General features: G+C 37.9%; 1 protein-coding gene across 1 annotated transcript; it reads left to right on the top strand.

The window, feature by feature from the left end:
- Positions 1-2,118: 2,118 nt before the first annotated feature.
- Positions 2,119-18,137, top strand: VPS4B (vacuolar protein sorting 4 homolog B (S. cerevisiae); the record flags this gene model as incomplete). Its single annotated transcript, XM_010289149.1, has 10 exons — positions 2,119-2,337; positions 3,749-3,899; positions 5,196-5,263; positions 8,160-8,279; positions 8,509-8,665; positions 10,151-10,299; positions 10,474-10,555; positions 12,543-12,762; positions 15,719-15,856; positions 17,706-18,137. Coding segments are annotated over 10 exons (1,406 nt in total), but the record flags the coding sequence as incomplete, so codon positions are not given.
- Between the last annotated feature and the right edge of the window lie 252 nt (positions 18,138-18,389).

Genomic DNA, 18,389 nt, shown 5'->3' with positions numbered 1-18,389 from the left:
CCCGAGCCCCTGGGAAGGGGACGGCGACCCTAGCCACATAGTTTGGCTTACGTTTCTTCCAAGGCTACTGATTGCAGGAACTCCTGGCCTGCTCTGTTCTTCTATTTGCATTAACTCTCAGTTAGAACAGTGTAATTGGTCCTGTGGCTGGTTGGCAAAACAGATCCAGAATTTACCAGTGTTGAAAGCAGTAATTTTCGCTTTGGCTGTTTTGAGCTACGATCACATCTGTAAGCTCATTATGGCCATGTAATGCTTATACTGGAAAAGTCAGGGGAGATACTGCAGGGTCTAGAATAAGAAGGAGAATGAAACCCGTTTAAGCCAACGTTCTTTCTGAGAGTGATGTTCATCAAACTATCAAACCATAGCCTGATACAGTTTATGCTTCGCAGATAGAGTTGGTCATCTATGCCCTAGTTCATACAACTTTCTAATAAGTTATTTCCTGTTTCATAGTAGCTCTTCATCACAGTAACAGGCTAAGATGCCTGCTGATGTAATGAAGTACTAGAGCTGAGAATCTAATATCCAAGTAATAGTCTTCTGAGTATTTACAAAACCAGAGTATACCAAAACCAGTCGATACATGATGTGGACTTTTTTCTGTTTCAGCGGAGCAGGGCTGCAACATGCCCTGTTTTCTCACAGTTCTATTTTAGCAGGTGGTCTTTGCCACTTATTCTTTGGATTTAGTGTCACATTTATCACTTAGTTGTACAGGATCCAGGAATCATTGGACTGTGCTGTGGTAATTTAGGTCACTAAAGGGACTTAAGAACTTTTAGAAGAAAGTAACTTCTTTTTTGGGTTGGTTTTTGCTCTTTTGCTGGATTTGAGTGGTGCACAGAGGGGCCTATAACAGAGCCAGCACAAGGTTAGCAGCAAGGAAAGACTAAGTTCTGTTCTAAAGAAACAGATGCTTACAGTGTTCCAACGCTTGTCACAACAGAGCTGTAGAGTCTGCTTTATTGGATCATTGTTTTTAAATAAATTACTCTCTGATTTTGGGTAGATCTGACGAGATGATCTTTGCTTCCAAGACAACAACATAACGTAGAGGACAAAGAGATTTTTTTCTGTTTCTTCTTTCATGGCTACTGTTTACTAGCTTTGTTTTGCCTGAGTGTCCAGATAGTGGCAAGAATGTCAGTACTGGAATGTTTAATGAAAACTCCTTGCAGCCGTTGAAGCTCTCCACCTTGCTTCCGGACATTACCATGATCATCCTGAGCATACTAACAATGTTTAGGAAAAGAAACAGACAATGTGGAAAAGTACGTGTGGGGCTATAGAAGATTTAGTTAGTGTTGGTTATCTCTGGCTAACCAGCTGCCTTTTTTAAACTTATATGAACTAGTCCTTCAACAGTTTTAATTGTCCTGAAGTGGTATAGGTAGGCATTCCAAGAAGCAAAGTGTAATAAAAGGTAATAAGCACTTAAGAGCAAAGAAATAACGGTGATACCAACAAATCCACAGGCCAGTGTATGCAATACGATGGCTTAGATCAGTGTTATTTGAAACTAGCTCAGCAAACAAATTAAAAATCCATCCATAATTCTCCTAGAACTTTTCTTGATGCTTGTGATTTGGATTGTTTTCTGTCTTGTGGGGTTTTTTTCTCCCCTCCTACTGGAGTGGTAATTAGAATTTCTCACTTAGATATCAAGAACCTAAATCCTTCTAGAGAAGCCAAAGAAATAGTCAGTCTTTGAAGATGTCTCCCAGCATGGGGTTGGAAGAGTGATAGTATTAGTTTCAGCGCATTGTAATCATGTGCTTTCTGTATTAACTTTGCTGTTGACAGGGTTTACTGATGTCATCAGTCATAGTTCAAAGTGTCTGGGTCTGTGAGAAAAAAAACCTTAGAATGGATTTGTAAATCTTTCCATAAGAAATGCAAGAGGTTGGTAAGGAAAACTGCATAGACAAACCAGTAGTAGTTCCAACTTAGTATACAGAACCTTGATCTTCTCACTTATACTTTTTTGTTTGCTAGTAAATTTCAGCAGTTTGTTAATCACTGTTCATAAAAGGATAGAAATATTGTCATGTACAAAGCACCACCTACAACTTACAATCAATTGCCTTTAACTTTTTGGGGTAAATGTTGAAGAGCAGAAAAACTGGTCGTCAAAAAACAGTCAGAGCAACAGCTTAAAATGTCTCTTTGCTGATGCAAAATGCTTTCACACAGCACTTAATTATTTGCTTGTGTTACAGAAAGCAATAGACCTTGCTAACAAGGCAGCGCAAGAAGATAAAGCAGGAAACTATGAGGAAGCCTTCCGCTTGTACCAACATGCTGTGCAGTATTTTCTCCATGTTGTTAAATGTAAGTGTAATGTATTGGATGATTAAGTAGAGTTTAGTAGTCAAATTACACAGTAATCTCTTATGTTGACATCAGTATTTACATTTTTTACTTTCATCATCAGGTGATACTTGCTAGTTGTAGTTTGACTGAGGTCGTATATTTTGCAGCTTTTGCCATTACTGTGTTGTATGCTTGCTCCATTCTCATAAGAAATCAGCTTACTTTTTACTTGTGTTTTGTTTTAGTTTTTTTTATGACAAGGAAGCAGGGGTTTGCTGTCTCTTCTCTGGACTTCTGTAGCAATGTTTCAGACCTGCCACTGCGCTTGAGGAAATGTGACAATAAGTACAGGGATCCCTGTATTTCTGTTGTGTTGAAAACTACACTTTACACAAGACATCTTTGTTGTATCTACAGAGCTTTTTTTTTTGCTCCTTAACTCATGCCTCTTGCCTTTCTACAACCTCTTTGCTGGCATTTTTTGCTCCTTAATGTCATAGTCTTGCTGTTCATCTTGGCCAACAAAATGTATGAGGTGGATTTGTATGTTGTAATTTTTCTTCAGTTTCTATATTCTCCTAATTATTATTTTATGCCTTTCTTTTCACACTTCAGCGTACCTTTCGTGTCATGTCAAGTGTTTGTATGCAAGGAGTGGGCTTTCTTAATGTAGGTACAGCCCTAATCTAAGTGGGCTAGGGTTGCTCACCTGACAGAAGTGCACTTACAGATCTGCATGATTTGAAAAAAACCACAATTTTCTTTTAGTCACTTAGTATAATTTGTATTCATCGCTTCCTGTCCTTTATCTCTTATGGACTTTATCAGAATATCACTTTCTGTGCTTTTAACAATACTGATGTACTTTTGGAAACTTAACACATAAACCTAATGTGTTAAATTTTCATGGCTGATTAAAAATACTGTAATAGTGACTAAGAGAACAATGTGGCTGTTGAACCACACCTAACTCTTTCAGATGTTTGATGTAACGTTTTTCTTTGCGATGTGAACACTTTTAAAATTAGCAGGCTGTGGAAAAATAAAGTATGTTTCTAAATAAAAATTGCTCAACACAAGCAGCTTCTTGATGAGCTATTTTAGAAAAGGATTTATTAAGACAATGTATAGCAGCTTGAAAGGCTGACAGAAAAGCTTCCAGTGCCATTGTCCTTAATCCCTTACAGTCAAATTTTAAGGCAAACCAATGTTCAGGTGTATATTTGATTTCTGGTAGGTGATGACATCCTTGCTGTCACTTCTTTACAGGGTATAGTGGAAAAATAAGTAGTTGAAATATTTGGTTATGTGGTGAGCCTTGAGAGAAGTATATTGATCAGATATAAAGGAGACAGATTTAGTCTTGTTTTCTGATTGATGCACATGTGTGTTGCTGTTAACAAAGCATTGTTTCTTTTCAAACTCTTAGATGAAGCACAGGGTGATAAAGCAAAACAGAGCATTAGAATGAAATGTACAGAATACTTGGACAGAGCAGAAAAGCTGAAAGAATATCTGAAAAAGAGAGAAAAAACTACACCAAAACCAGTTAAAGAGTCTGGTCCTACTGATGGAAAAGGGTATGTTTTTGGAGAAGGTAAAGCAAAATACTTCCTTGAATGCGGCTTATTCTAAAATTCAACTCTTCAAAGATCATTTTAATTAATGTTTTTGAAATGCTTCAGATGACTACTAATGCTGAAATGCAATGGGCTAATACAAGAAAAATAACATGAATTAGCATCACAGACATTTCTGTGCTTGTTTACTAAAATGCATGAACATTTTCATAGGGAATTCAGCGAAGAATGAAAGCTGTTTCAGACTAACACATGCTTATTGGATTTAACGGCAATAAGCCTGATGATCCTTAAAATTTTTTAACATGTAAATACTTACTAAATAGAAAATAAATGCAGAGTGATGGTTACTGTGGCTGGTTACTGTGGCCTGAGTTTAATCTGTCTCACACTTGATAAGAGGTGCAAAGCTTCGTGTAAGGTGAAGTTCCGTAAGATGGACTGAATCACTCTAATGCCTTGCTGCTGCCTAGTCTTTCTGCTGCTTTCCTTTTATTAGATTTGTTTTTCATTTTGCATATCAGAGATCTGAACAAGCAGAGCTACCTGAACAAGCAGAGCCTCTTTTGCATCTGCCTCTACCTTTGTGGGGATAAGAGAGAGGAATTGTTCAGGATGATACTTCCTCATGGCATTGGCGTTTTTAGCAGCCCTGAACAGCTAGAGTTGCTCAGTTGTTTCTTGAAACTTCACCTGACTTTCAGTCTCCTTCATTGTCTACTCATCTCATCAGTTTTATTTTTTGAGCTGTACTGTGTTCTGCTGGTTTACAGTAGAAGGAGTTGGTAATAACACAGAAGCTACATGTATTTCCATGACTTCCACTCCAGATGTTCACTCTTTGGTCTTTTTTTTCCTGCTTCAACTTCCAGTTTCCTTTGCTCTGACAGGATGAGGGTGTAGAGTTCCATAGTACTAGATTGAATTGACGGAGTTCAGCTGCAGTGCTAGATAGGACATAAGTGCCAATGTCTACAAATAAAACATTTTAGTGCTTCCATGTTGCATGATACAAGGGCTTTTGTTTCCTAAAGGCTGTCTCAAAGCACATAGAAGTGTGTTAAGAGGACTCAGACCCATAAGAGGAAGTTGAAATGGTGAAGAAGGTGAACAAGAGGCATCATGGTGTAGAAAAGCAGGAGTAAAATGATGTAAACTTGTAGAGATGTGAAAGCATCTTAAGGTTTCTTTCATTCCTCAGATTGGTGTTTTTTCTGCTTTTTACATTCTGATTTTTATCTGAAGACAGCAGTCTCTTTTATTGTATTTCAATGTTTTTTCTTGTTTCCAAAACAGGAATGACAGTGATGGGGAAGGGGAGTCAGAGGACCCTGAAAAAAAGAAGCTACAGAATCAACTTCAAGGTAATGTTGAAACATCCTTTTCTTTAAATAGGGTTGAATTCAGTCAAGCAAATTTCTGTATTTTTGCCACCTAAATGTTAGGGATTAATTTACTGTAAGTAAGTGCAACTAGTATGTGTACTCTTGACATACAAAAGGGTAGTCTTTATGGAATTATGGGTAAATTGTACCATTTATCAGGGTAACATTTTCCAATGGGAGAAATTGCAAGATCCCAGATAGCTATTGGCTAAACTGAATCAGTACTTTTTACTCTTAAGTGCATCAGAGTATTGCCTAGAGGCTAAGGTAACAGACATCATACAAACATTTAGTGTAAGCAGGACCATTTTCACAAAAAGCTTGTGCTCACGTTTAGGAGCTGGGAACATGGAATCTTGCTTGCTTATAGTAATGGGCAGCGTTTTCTCATATGCCGTGATGATGTTCTCCCCGTTGAGTAACATAGTAGTTTGGAGTTTTGAACTCAAATGCTGAATACAGTCAGTGATGCAATGTCTAGCAGCTACCAGTAGTTTTGTACACAGTAAAAAAGAGGCTTTGTTTGATATTTATCACCCTTTAATGGTGAAAAACTGTTCAGAGCTTCCCTGCCGGACGTTGCTTACGAGTCTGAAGAAAATTCATTGTTCTCACCCATTTTTCAGTGTTGCAGAGATCAAATGCATTTACCAGATCTCTCTGCCTGTGTGATTTCAGGAGCTCTTGTATTATATTTGGAAACTGTGCCATGCTTTTTCTACTTCTCTGCACATTTTTTTAATCCTATGCACAGTTATATGGGACAGTTGCCTGTATTTTAAAATGACAGAAAAATTATGAGCATTTGACTCTTATCCTGTGTCTCACTATAGAGACTTTGTTTCTTCTCACATGAACCTGACCTTCAGTTCTTACTTCAAGAAATAGTTCCTTGTACCCACCACTTCTTTGATACTTTCTATAAAATGACAACATTCTTCCTTATACATTTATTTGCTTGAAAGTCTGAGGTGTGAGATCCTTGGTACCTTTGAACTTAACATACTAGTCTGTTACTCTGATAATATAAGCTCTGGGCAGCCTTCAAATTACTCATTTTCATTTTGTTTCCCACAACAGCCACAGAAATTTCCTGTATTTAATTTTACTGCCTTGTTACTCCTAGCTGACTTTGCATTATGGAACTTTCCCAAATCTGTGGGTATTTATCAAGATTTTAATTATAATAGCAACATGGCTTATTGTGGGAGAAGTGACCAGTAACATTCCAACTGGTTAGTAGTTACGGGTCTATTGTCATGTACTCTTGTTTAGAATTTTAAAGGCCTTTTGCACTCTATTGCTTAATCTTACAGCTATTAAGTTATACCTACAAAATTAGGAAGCCTGTGATTCCAGTTCCATTTGTGTCCTGGTACAGGTAATCTCTTGCAGTGCAGTAATTTCAGTTACCGTGGTGAGTCTGGTACAGGTAATTCTGATATTTCAACTTTTGAAATAACACAGTTCAGATAGGAACAGGAGATTGCCTGTTCTGCTACTTATTTTAGTGATGGAGCCCATAGTTGTATTTACTTTAAGAAAAACTGAGATGTAATCAACCTAGCAAAAGAATTTCATGCATTGGAAGTGAGTGATTGAATTAATTCCGGTATATAGATCAAAAGCTTAAGACAGTTTGCAATCAACTTTCTCTAACATTTTTAACATCTTTAACAATATGATGTTGCTTTTGGACTCTAAATTCCAAATTGTTAACAACTGCAATTTTAATCCGAAATTGTTCATTTCAATCTGATAGAAAAGGAATGCAGCAAAAGAAAAAAATCTCAAAGGAGATACTTAAAAAGTAAGCAAGCGTTATTTGCTTTATTCATTAGCCAGTGAGTAACAGTAAATTTTCAGTCCTGTAGATTGGATTAAATTACTTCAGAGCCTTAAATTACTTCACAGAGCTCTGAAGGCATAAGGTGAAAGTGTCAAGAAAACAGCTGATGAAAGCCAGTTGTGAAATTATAGCAAGCCCCTTGGAGAGAAGTAGGGCAACTGAAACTTTCAGGGTGTTTTAGTACTTAGATAAGCATTGGGTTTGTTGGCATTTGTTCATCTGAGAAAATTTGCCTTGGCTAGGATTACAAGATCTAATACTCAATTACTAGCTCAGATCCAAGTTGCCCCATCTAAAAATAGTCCAAACAAAATCGTTTTTAGCATGTCAGACTAACCAACCTGAAGTCTGAAGAGAAGGCTAAATAACAGCTCAGTTGGCTAAAATCAAACTGAACTTGTTGATTGAGCAAGATGAGATTTGGTGATAAACTTTGAGAGAACATGGCTAGACTAAGATACTTCTGCAGCTAAGCAGGCTCCGTATAACTTTTCTGATGCTTTCAGCCCTAGCTCTCAAAGCTCTTTACCATTAGATGGTCTGATTGTTTGCTGCACATCTGGAGATATCCAACAAGTTACTTCATCTGCTGGAGTATCATATAAATCCTGGACTAGTGCAGCTACATTGCTTCCCTTGTTTAAAATGAAATTTCAAGTCTTTTGGGAAGTACAGTGATGGTTTAGTGAGGAGATGGTACCTGTTAGAGAAGGTACTCATCTGTTACTACTAAACGCACATTTGGCAGTCAGTTATGGATTATCTTTGACCATTGCAGGACTCTACTAACTCTTGAATGTTCTGGTTATCTGTGGTTTATTGTGGTAGAACAATGTGACAGATTTCTGTAGAAATAACATCCATTTGATTAACAGTATTCAGTGTTTATATCTACTTAGAAATGCCTTAGTTTTATTCAATACAGACGTGAGCACAGTTTTCTTAAACATTTTTTTTCCAAAATGAGAGTTATTGAAGTTGTGAAAAGATCTGTGCATCACTAATTTACACAATCTTTTTTTATAGGAGCAATTGTTATGGAGCGACCAAATGTAAAATGGAGTGATGTTGCTGGCCTCGAAGGTGCCAAAGAAGCACTTAAAGAAGCAGTGATCTTGCCCATTAAATTTCCACACCTATTTACAGGTCAGAAGTACAGCATTTATTTGCTGCTGGCAAGTCAGGACTGGCACTGGGGTCTGAGTGTTAGTATCAGAGACTCAAGCTGAGCTCTTAGCAAAGAGATTGTGATCCATCTGACAGAAGTTGCATGGGTAGATGTGGAAAACTTCTGAGTAAATTAGAGGGGCTTCATCAGAAAAATAAGTTCAGTCTTTGTACAGTATTTTGAAGACTGCTGGTTTCTCTCTTGCAGGAAAGAGAACACCCTGGAGAGGGATTCTCCTGTTTGGACCACCAGGAACAGGAAAGTCTTATTTAGCAAAAGCTGTCGCAACAGAAGCAAACAACTCTACTTTCTTCTCAGTATCTTCCTCTGACCTTGTCTCAAAGTGGTTAGGAGAAAGTGAAAAGTAAGTTGGAGTTGCCAGAGGTCCAGGAAAACATTGGCAAGAAGAAATTAATATAGAGCTAGATAAGTTGCTGTAAAGAAATGGAATTTGTGGGAAGGATCGTGTCTTTTTAAAAACAAACTTCGGGTGTTTCTATGCTTCATGCTGCAGTGCTGTGTAAAGATATCATGTGCTACACTTTGTGCTGCTGCAACTGGCCCTCTCTTCAGTGCTCAAGATAATTTTTTAAACTAGCTCAGAAACTTTTTGTGATCACCATGGAGCTCATTCCCCTTCTGAACTCAGCTGTGATTGCACACTACATCAGTCTGAAGTGTTGGGGTACTCTGCCTTATGGCGTCTCTCCACTTATTTGTCCCAGGAGCTGTACTGTTAACATGTGGCATTTCTTTGTTCATATGGAAGTGTTTTTTCTTCATCCTGATTTCAAACAAAATCTGGAAGACGTAAGAGACTTGCAGAAATAGGTTGAAGGAGAGGAGTGGCCATGAAAGAAAATTTCATGGCGGCTCATGCTAACTCTTTGTTTGTTACTATGTGATATGTGATGAAGACCAGGAAGCCTGAAGTGATGTGTTGTCTGTAGTCTAGAAGTGCAGGATTTTGCCATCTAGGGTTCTAATAAAGATTTCCTGAATTAAGAAAAAGGGCTGGGTTTGTTGTACAGAAAGGGCTTTCATACGATGATGAGAGTACTTGTCAACACCACGCTTTAATAGTTTGAAGTGTGGGACAAGTGAGCAACACTATTTAAAGCTGATAGGATGAGGAAGAAAGGCTGTTAGATAAAGTGTTTGGACTGGGTTTTTTTTTTTCCCCAAAAGCTGGAAACCTTAAGCTGCTTTTCTGTTGCAAAAGGAATACAGAACTGGAGTCCAGCTTGGCATTTTTTCTTTTTGACTTCTTCATTTGAGACTATTGCCTGAGATTTAGTGCTGGTAATGGGAGGAATTTCCCAGCATGTTTCTATTTATTTTCCTTTTTAACTTAGTAAAATGTTTTAAGAAGATATGGCTAGGTGATTGGTTGTTTGGGTTTTTTTTTGCAAACCAACTTTTCTTGTCATTTGAAAAATATTTAGTAAAGTTGTCTAAAGTAAAAGTACATGTTGCTTATTACAGAATCTCTAGAGTCAATGTGATTAGGTTACAAATGTTAAATAAGAAAAAGCCATATTCTTTTGAATCTCTCTAGAGTAGTGGTTTTGTATAGTCCAGGTTGTCTTGTAGAAATGTAGACTGAAAAAGAGCCTTTTCTTGCAAAACGATGCCTGGAGTACTCTAAAATGGTTCACCTCCCTTTATGCTGGGCTATCTCACTCAGTATAATGCAGCGTCTTGGAGCTGGAAGCATGTAGTATCTTTGAATAGCTTTATGTCAATACTTTTTTTTAGCTTTCTCTAAAGGAAGTGACTGTATCATCTTAAGTTATGTGTTTTTACTGGTGTAATCATTAACATAACTGAAGCGGTTTCCTTTTTTAAGACTAGTGAAAAACTTGTTCCAACTTGCCAGAGAAAACAAACCTTCTATTATCTTCATTGATGAGATAGATTCCCTCTGCGGGTCAAGAAGTGAAAATGAAAGTGAGGCTGCTAGACGGATAAAAACAGAATTTCTAGTCCAGATGCAAGGTGAGTTTACTTTGTTTTCAGAATCAGTCAAAGGAATTAAGATACGTATTTTAAGCATAGCTTGCATGAAAACCCTAAAAAGATCTGCAGTCCCACCCCATTAAATTTTGATGACATTTTAAAACACACTCTGTTTATCATCTAAATGGTGAAATGGTTTCTGCCCTAATATAGGCGTTGGTGTTGACAATGAAGGAATCTTAGTCTTAGGAGCGACAAACATACCCTGGGTTTTGGATTCTGCTATCAGAAGAAGGTATGAAGGCTTTTTTTTCATGGCATGAAATTTGCACCTGTTGTTGAGGGTTCAGTCTGAGGCTACTTGAGGTAGTAATCTAGCTCATGTTTGCAGACATAGCTAATGTTCTACAACTCAATTCCGTGAGATGACTGAACCAAACTAATTGCCCCTTTAAAGAGGTAGGTTGTTCATTCTTATATTGGCCCTGTAGTTTATTTGATCTCTTGGTTAGCAGATTGTGCTTTAGCAAGCAGAATACCACTATTTTTCCTTGTTGGTTGGTTTTCTGGTGGGCTTGGGGGACAAGTTACAAAAAATGCCTCTCAGGAGGGCAAAATGGGGTAGAGCTTTCCTTTTTGGCTATTAACAAACTGTTCAATAGCTTGAGATATTTCACAGAAATGTAGCCTTATGTTATAGAGAAACACCATGTTTTTCTACTGCTCAGGCATAATTTATCATCTTTCAGTGCGTGTTTTAACTGCTTTTTTTGTAGATAAAGGGCTTTGATACCTGTACCTGATTAGCTGGATCTTTGAGCTGCAGAGCAGCAGAGGACAAATACGGCAATGTGACAAGTATGATTATGTTGTGATGAGGACACAGCTTTGATAATGGTCATTTTGTAGGCTGAAGAAACATTACTTTTTTGTGACTGTCACTGACTTCTATTTATATACTTAATTCAAGCTGGCCGCACTTTGATTCGGGGTTGGACCAGGTGACCTCCAGAGGTCGCTTCCAACCTGTATGACTATAGTTTTGTGTGAGACAGATTTAGAAGTGAATGGGTTGCATAAAATGTCAAGTCACTCTTGAAACCCCAGTTCTGGGGTCCACAGTACAAGACAGACATGGACCTGACAGAGTAGGTCCAAAAGGGAGCCCTGGAAATGGATCAAAGGGCTGGAACGCCTCTCCTGTGAAGGAAGGCCCAGAGAGCTGGGGTTGTTCAGCCTGGAGAATAGAAGGCTTCAGGGAAGCCTTATTGTGGCCTTTCAGCACTTAAAGGAGGCTTGTAAGAAAGATGGAGATGTAAACTGAAAGAGAGTAGGTTTAGATTGGATGTAAGGCAGAAAGATTTTTGCAATCAGGGTGATGAGATAGTGGAACAGGTTGCCCAGAGAAGTTGTGGAGGCCCCATCCCTGGAAGCGTTCAAGGCCAGGTTGGATGGGGCTTTGAGCAACTTGATCTAGTGGAAGATGTCACTGCCTATGGTGGAGGGTTGGACTAGATGACCTTTAAAGGTCCCTCTCAGCCCAAACCATTCTCTGATTCTCTGCAGTGTGAAAGAGTATTTCTCTAACTCTTGTCCATGAGACTTAAAGGAAGTCGTACAATAATGGCAGTAATAAAACTAATTTTTCATGGATTTGGCCCACTTTGTCACGTATCTCAAGTTAATCGTGTTCTACAGAATTTGGAGTTGCTCTTATTTTGTTGGTGGGAGGTAATCCCTGCTGTGAGTACAGATGCTGCTTCAACGGAAGACCTGCAGTTATCAACATTTTCTGCAGACAACTGTATTGAGAATATGACTTCAAATTGGTTCCAACTATGAAGTTTTCTTTAATTTAGTTGGAGACTGTAGAAAGTGGTTGTGTCCGCTTGTTGTCAGGCATTTATTTCTTTGAGTGTGAAAACTGTTCAAATATACTTCAACACTTAAAGACTTTTTCCCCTCAATTTTTTCTTTTAAAACACAAACTCTGCTGGAGAGAATCTGGAAAAGCTTCAGTCTGAAGAGGAGATGATCTTTGCCATAAAAAGGAAGTAGTTGTTATATTCTGGATGTTAGCTTATGCTAGCTACAGTAGTATTTATGAGAACAGGTTGTTGAATATTCACTTCAGATTTTTTTAAAGGTTTATAATACTGAAACTACCTCTTTCTAATATTGTTAGGAACAAACTATATATTTATTTGCATAAGCTTCTTTGCACTGTGCACCTGCATGAGCTAGTATCTGTGGAACATTCTGTTTTTTCTTTTTTAAACCAGGTTTGAGAAGCGTATCTATATTCCTTTACCTGAAGACCATGCCAGGGCCGCAATGTTCAAACTTCACCTTGGGTCAACGCCAAATCTCCTAACAGAATCAGATTATCGAGAGCTTGGAAAGAGAAGTGATGGCTATTCTGGTGCAGATATAAGCATAATTGTACGTGATGCACTGATGCAGCCTGTTAGAAAAGTGCAATCAGCTACTCACTTTAAAAAAGTAAGTAGGAATAAACATTTTTTTGAGCTATTTAATCTCAAATCTCTCAAATAGAGAACTATCTTAATTTGAAAATTCCTTGCAAGTAAACTGAATTTGGGTTTGGGTAATACTGCATGCTTATGAATGTCCTGTTTATTGACCAGGGGAGAACTTGGGTATTCTCCCTCTTCCTGTCCCTCCCCCCAGTCCTACCCTATGTCTGGTGGAGCTATTTTCTGGGTATTCATGCTGTGTAATCCAAGCTCAGATGATTCTTCATGTCTCCAGGTAGTGTTAAAAGCATTCAGTTTGAAGTTTGACTTAAATAGGAATGTTACAGAGGTGTTCTTTTTCTGGATCAAGTTACGTTGTTCTTCATGTTTTTCTAGCATATTTAAATAAATGTATCCCTCATCCACATGTGAACAGATGGATTATAATTATGCACGTTCTGCTTTCTTGGCATATTTTTCAAATGGAAAAATTAAGGTTCTTGTAAAGTTCTGCTAAAAACATTGATTCAGTGTTACTTGTGACAGTAGCAAAGATGCATGACAACTGAGCAAGGTCTGTTTCATTATTTGGGCAGCATGCAGCATCCTGTGGATGCTGCTGTGTTGTGAAAACCAGTTTACACTTATTAAATAAGTGTAATTGAAACTGTGGTGTTTGGCTTATCTTGCAGTTACCTCTACATACTGTGTACTGACTTAAGGAGCATTCTTCTAAATGTTTGGGTCTGAGAAACTTTAGCTGACAAAAGAACCAGTTAGAGCTCTTTAGCACCAATGTAAATCTATTAAATCTGGGAATGCTTTTTCCCCCCACCGGAGAATTTGCACGTATGGGTCTTGTTCAATCAAATTAATAATTCTCTATAAACTATTATGCTCTTCAATGGAAAAAGTGTGATAATATTGTCAATGGTTATAAACAGAGTTCCAAATACATACATGTGTATCACTTAAAATATTTTTCCTTTGTAGTATTTTCTTAGAGTAGACGAGACTAAAAGTAATTTTTTTTTTACATTTTTATTGCGAACTTTGATTTTTACAAAGCTTGATTTTACAAAAATCCATGTATCTTGGGTGAAGGTGGGTCAAGGTATTCTGCAGATGTTTTTGCTGAAAGGGAAACTTCCGTTTGTTGCTCCTTAAAAAAAGCAGGTGTGAGGTTCGGTAAGGTGGAAAAAATTCCAGATCCAAAGCTGTCAAGAGATATGTACCATGTAACTTGTGTTGGCAGCAGTTCTTGGTCATCTCAGTTACAGTTACGGGTTTTTTTACCAGTAACTCAGACTGACATAAAAGGGTTAAGGGCCCTAAACTGAACAGCTGCAGTTATTTTGAATTGAAGATAGGCTCTCTTTTTCCATGTGGTTTCTTCCAAGGATCGCATTCAGCTTAAGGTTCAAAGAGAAAGGAACACTTACATCCAGTATGGCATAGAATATGAGAGGACTACGTAAGTTTCCAGAGACTGCATTGTGGAAACCTTTGTCAGCTTTGTAGTTGTTAAAATAAACCTGCAGCCTGTCATTTGGGGGGGGACCCACAACATTTTGAAGGAGTTCTGAGGAGCTTTTCCCCAGCTTAAAAACAAAATTAGTATTTTGAAACACTGATTTGATAATTTTTTTCTGGGGGCAACTCAGCAGTAATGCTGTGATGTAAACTGGTTTTGTTTAAAAATAAACAGCCGTTTTGATATATCAAGGATTTCCTCGATGCTTCCTTCCCTTAAGCAGTGATGCCTGAAGTATTTATCCATTGTTGACTTTAAGTGATAATGACATTTCTGGCTAAAGGGCTGTTACCTTTCAGCCTTTCTTTCAAATCTGGAAGAATCTGAGGCATGTCTGAGACTACCATGGAGCAACACAATAACTTCACTTGTCACAGTTCGCGGAGCAATCCAAAAGCAATTCTTGCCTCGTATCTCCTTTTTCCCCCCAAAAAAGGAAGGAGAAAAACTCACAACTGCAGTACTTTGAGGGTTCTGATATAAGCCAAGTTGATTCCACTTGTGGTGTTAGTACTTAAGTTTGATGTGATTTCCTATTTTTATAAGCAGAATCTTTGCTTTATTAATTATTTGCATCATAAGAGAGAACTTGCCCCAGTTAAACAGTGCTTTCCTCAGTTATTACTAGTTCACTGTGAACCATTCCTTGCTGTATGTGATAATACAGGTTTGTCAGTGCATTTTGAACATTGCGGTTGGTGCTCTCCAGCACTGTGCTTTAAAGGCAGTTTGGAATAGCAAATCCAGTTCTCTGCTGTTAAAAAGAACCAGTTAGTGTGTTGTCTTTCAATTTTTGCATATGTTTTGAGTCCCTGTGGATGTGTGATGCTTCAGGTAACGATGAAGGAAAATAAAACCGTCGGTCCCAGATAACGTGTTGCAGAAAGGGAACAGACACCTGATGAAGCTTTTTGGGGGACCTGTCCATGTGTCTGGAAAAAAAGGGTGGTTTCTGTTCTCCCACTAGATGGCCCTGTTTTCCATCGAGTGCTGCTGAGGTGGTGTTGGGAAAGTGCTTAGAACTTCGTAGCACCGAGTGTCCAAGATCAAAACGCCATCTCTGGCTTCCTGACTTGAGGGGCACTCAAGGATAATTATTGAAAAGTTTTTTAGAAAGCTGTTAGCCAGTGATGAATGAAATCCCAAAGTGACCAGGAACTAGGAAGGGTGGTCTTCTCCAGCTAGTTTTCCACAGAAATCCTCCACGTTAGGAGGAAGCGGCTTCTGGGGTTTTACCTGATGTGAATTTAAGTATCTGGCTACAGCTGCATGTCTCCAAAGTGAATGATGAATTTATACAATTTCTCTTTCACAGGACATACGTTCCCTATGGGTGGGACACCTGCATAAAACCATGGAATGTTTTTCTTCTACAGGTGCTGTTCAGCTTCTGGTTCTTGTCTTTAAAATTATAACTCCTATAAACTGAGTATTTTCTTATTTTTAGGTAAAAGGACCATCAGTGTCTAATCCAAATACGATGGTAGATTTGTTCACCCCTTGCTCTCCAGGTGATCCTGAAGCCATAGAAATGACATGGATGGAGGTTCCAGGTGATAAATTACTGGAACCTCAAGTTTCCATGGTAGGTATTCTTTTGTAGTGTTTCTTGCTTTGCGGAACTCTGAATAGGCTTTAAGGTGAAGACGCTTTCAAAATGGTTATGCAAGGCAATTGGATGAGTTGTTTGTTTTCGGAAATGCTGGACATACCAGATAACATTTGAATTCCCAACGTACAGTGCCATAGTACAGCACGCTTGTGAAAAAGCCAGCGCTCTATCCCTGATAAGCATTTCTTTCTCATCATTCTTGTCTGCTGGCATGCAGCTGCTGTTCTTTGATCCATAGACAGCATCTGGCTCTTCCGCTGTTCCTTTGCTTGTCTTTTATTAATTTAAAACCTTCAGAACCCCTGCCCCATGACATGCTTCTTTCCATTCACTCCGTAGCATTAATATTGATACTGGGGAATGGAAAATTATATTCAATGTAAATTGGGAAGTGATGTGCTGCAGGTACATATTGCCCATGAAATAAATGCAAGCATAAACAATAACGTGTAAAAAAGTTGATGGATTTAATGGTAGTTTTGGTTAAATTTCATCACAGGTGATAGAGCTCTTTCAGCTGTTTTCTTTTTGTGCATGTTAAAATACTTGCTTTGGTCTAGGGAATAAAATATGTCATTTTAAGACAAATTGAAATTTTAGTTTACTGTTAAAAAAAAAAAAAAATTGCTGGACGCTCATTGTGTATTTTTCCCCAAGAGCAAAAAAAGAAGAGTCTGAATTTAAGCACACTGCTTGAGGGAAGGGCTTGATATCAAATCTGTGTTGCTGTCAGTTCTTGTGTGCAAACAGTCCTGTGATGAATGAAAGAAATCAGTGTATTTCATGGGAATCACCTCTAAAACAGCAGGCACTACTTTCTAAATGTAACTGTCATTATAGTTCAGAAAAGAATTTTCTGTGCATATTTTCATACTGAGGAAGCACAAAAGGATGTATGCAGGTGCAGGCCTGCCCTAAAACTTCTGCCTGCATGGTCTAAGTGGATTTTTCATCAGTCTTTCCTGGAATTAAACATAACGATTCTGTGTGTGCTTCTAATGGTACCTGGGCTCTGATGCACTATAGTTGCAAAGGGGTTGTTTCAGTGCCCAAAATCAGTTCTTAATCAGGCATTAGTTCTTTCTAAGGAGCGTATCTCTAGTCTAGTGAGACAAATCTCTAGAAAATAATGATATTAACTTGTAGTTTTACCTATAATTTTATAGTGCTATGAGGGCATCTACTTTTTTCAGTTGCCTTTGGTTAAGACTTGATTAGTTTCCTTGGCCCTTTTGATCCATATAGAGGGTTTTAACTGCTGCTTTCAACTTCATAGACCTGTGATTTTTCTGAACTCCATTTTCTAGTATCTAAATGTTTATCTAGGAAATTGACTGAATTGAAGAGACAGAAATTACCAGTCATGAACAGAAAAACTTTGATAGAGATGAATCACAAACTACTGTTCTATATTGTTAGACTTTGAATAGTACAAGGGAACATCTGATTATTTTCCACTTTAAACTGCTGTAGTTAAGATGGGTTGAAAATAGTAACTGACCAAAAAAAAAAAAAATTCAGCTCTTTTCAGTAAAGAGATGAATAAAACTTGTTGAATGGATGAGTTCAATGGATGAGTGGCTTAAACCTAAACCTGAGGTTGTGGTTTCATTATTAGAAAACTCAGTCGTCTCTCTTCACAGGGTTAAAATGCTGCTTCTGTGCAGACATGTTTAGGCTGACTTAAAGTTTTGTGCAAATAGGGATTCCTATGGTCATCTTGTTGTAATAGGCTTTTTAATGCCTATTTGTATTGGCCACAGGGTTGTTAGCAATGGTACTATACTTGTTTCTGAAGATACTTGTTTATTTTTTCTGACAGGCCGATATGCTCAGGTCACTAGGCAGCACAAAACCAACAGTTAATGAACAGGACCTGGAGAAGTTAAAGAAGTTTACAGAAGACTTTGGTCAGGAAGGCTAAACCAAAGATACATGTGGAGCATCAGAACTTTTTTTTGTTTTCTTAAGTATTCTTCTTGTGTCTTTATTGATGATGGCACTTCAAATAAAATCACTCCTTTCTTACTCTGCAGAAGGAATAGAAGATACCTTTGCAAAGTCCCTTAAGCTTTTGTATTGTATTGTTTTCCTCAGATGTCTATTAAATGTCTTCTATTGAAAAATGATATGAAAATACAATTTTAGGGTGAGACAGCAAAGTGATGTGGTAACACCTATTAAATACTAGAAAACTTTAAATGATTAGTTCAATTTTAGGTATTATATTAGACCTGGGTACAAGTAAGTTTTAAACTCCGAGTAGGCTCAAAAAACCCTTTTTTGAGGGGTGGAAGAGAACATGTGTTGAGTGTTTTCAGTATCAGTCAATCAGCCTACATATTAATTGCTCTTATTTCATTTAGCAAAATGCAACAAAATTTGCTAATCAAGCATACTGCAAGTGTGGGTTTGCTATTAAAGTAAGAATAAAACACTGTGAGGATAAGACTACATGGGCCAGTACTTTGTTTAAATACTGATTGAACTGGTATTTGGCTTTTTC

Source organism: Phaethon lepturus, unplaced genomic scaffold (genome assembly GCF_000687285.1).
Source record: "Phaethon lepturus isolate BGI_N335 unplaced genomic scaffold, ASM68728v1 scaffold25586, whole genome shotgun sequence".
Lineage (NCBI taxonomy): Eukaryota > Metazoa > Chordata > Aves > Phaethontiformes > Phaethontidae > Phaethon > Phaethon lepturus.
Note: the sequence above shows the minus strand (reverse complement) of the source record. Positions and strands in the feature narration are given on the sequence as shown.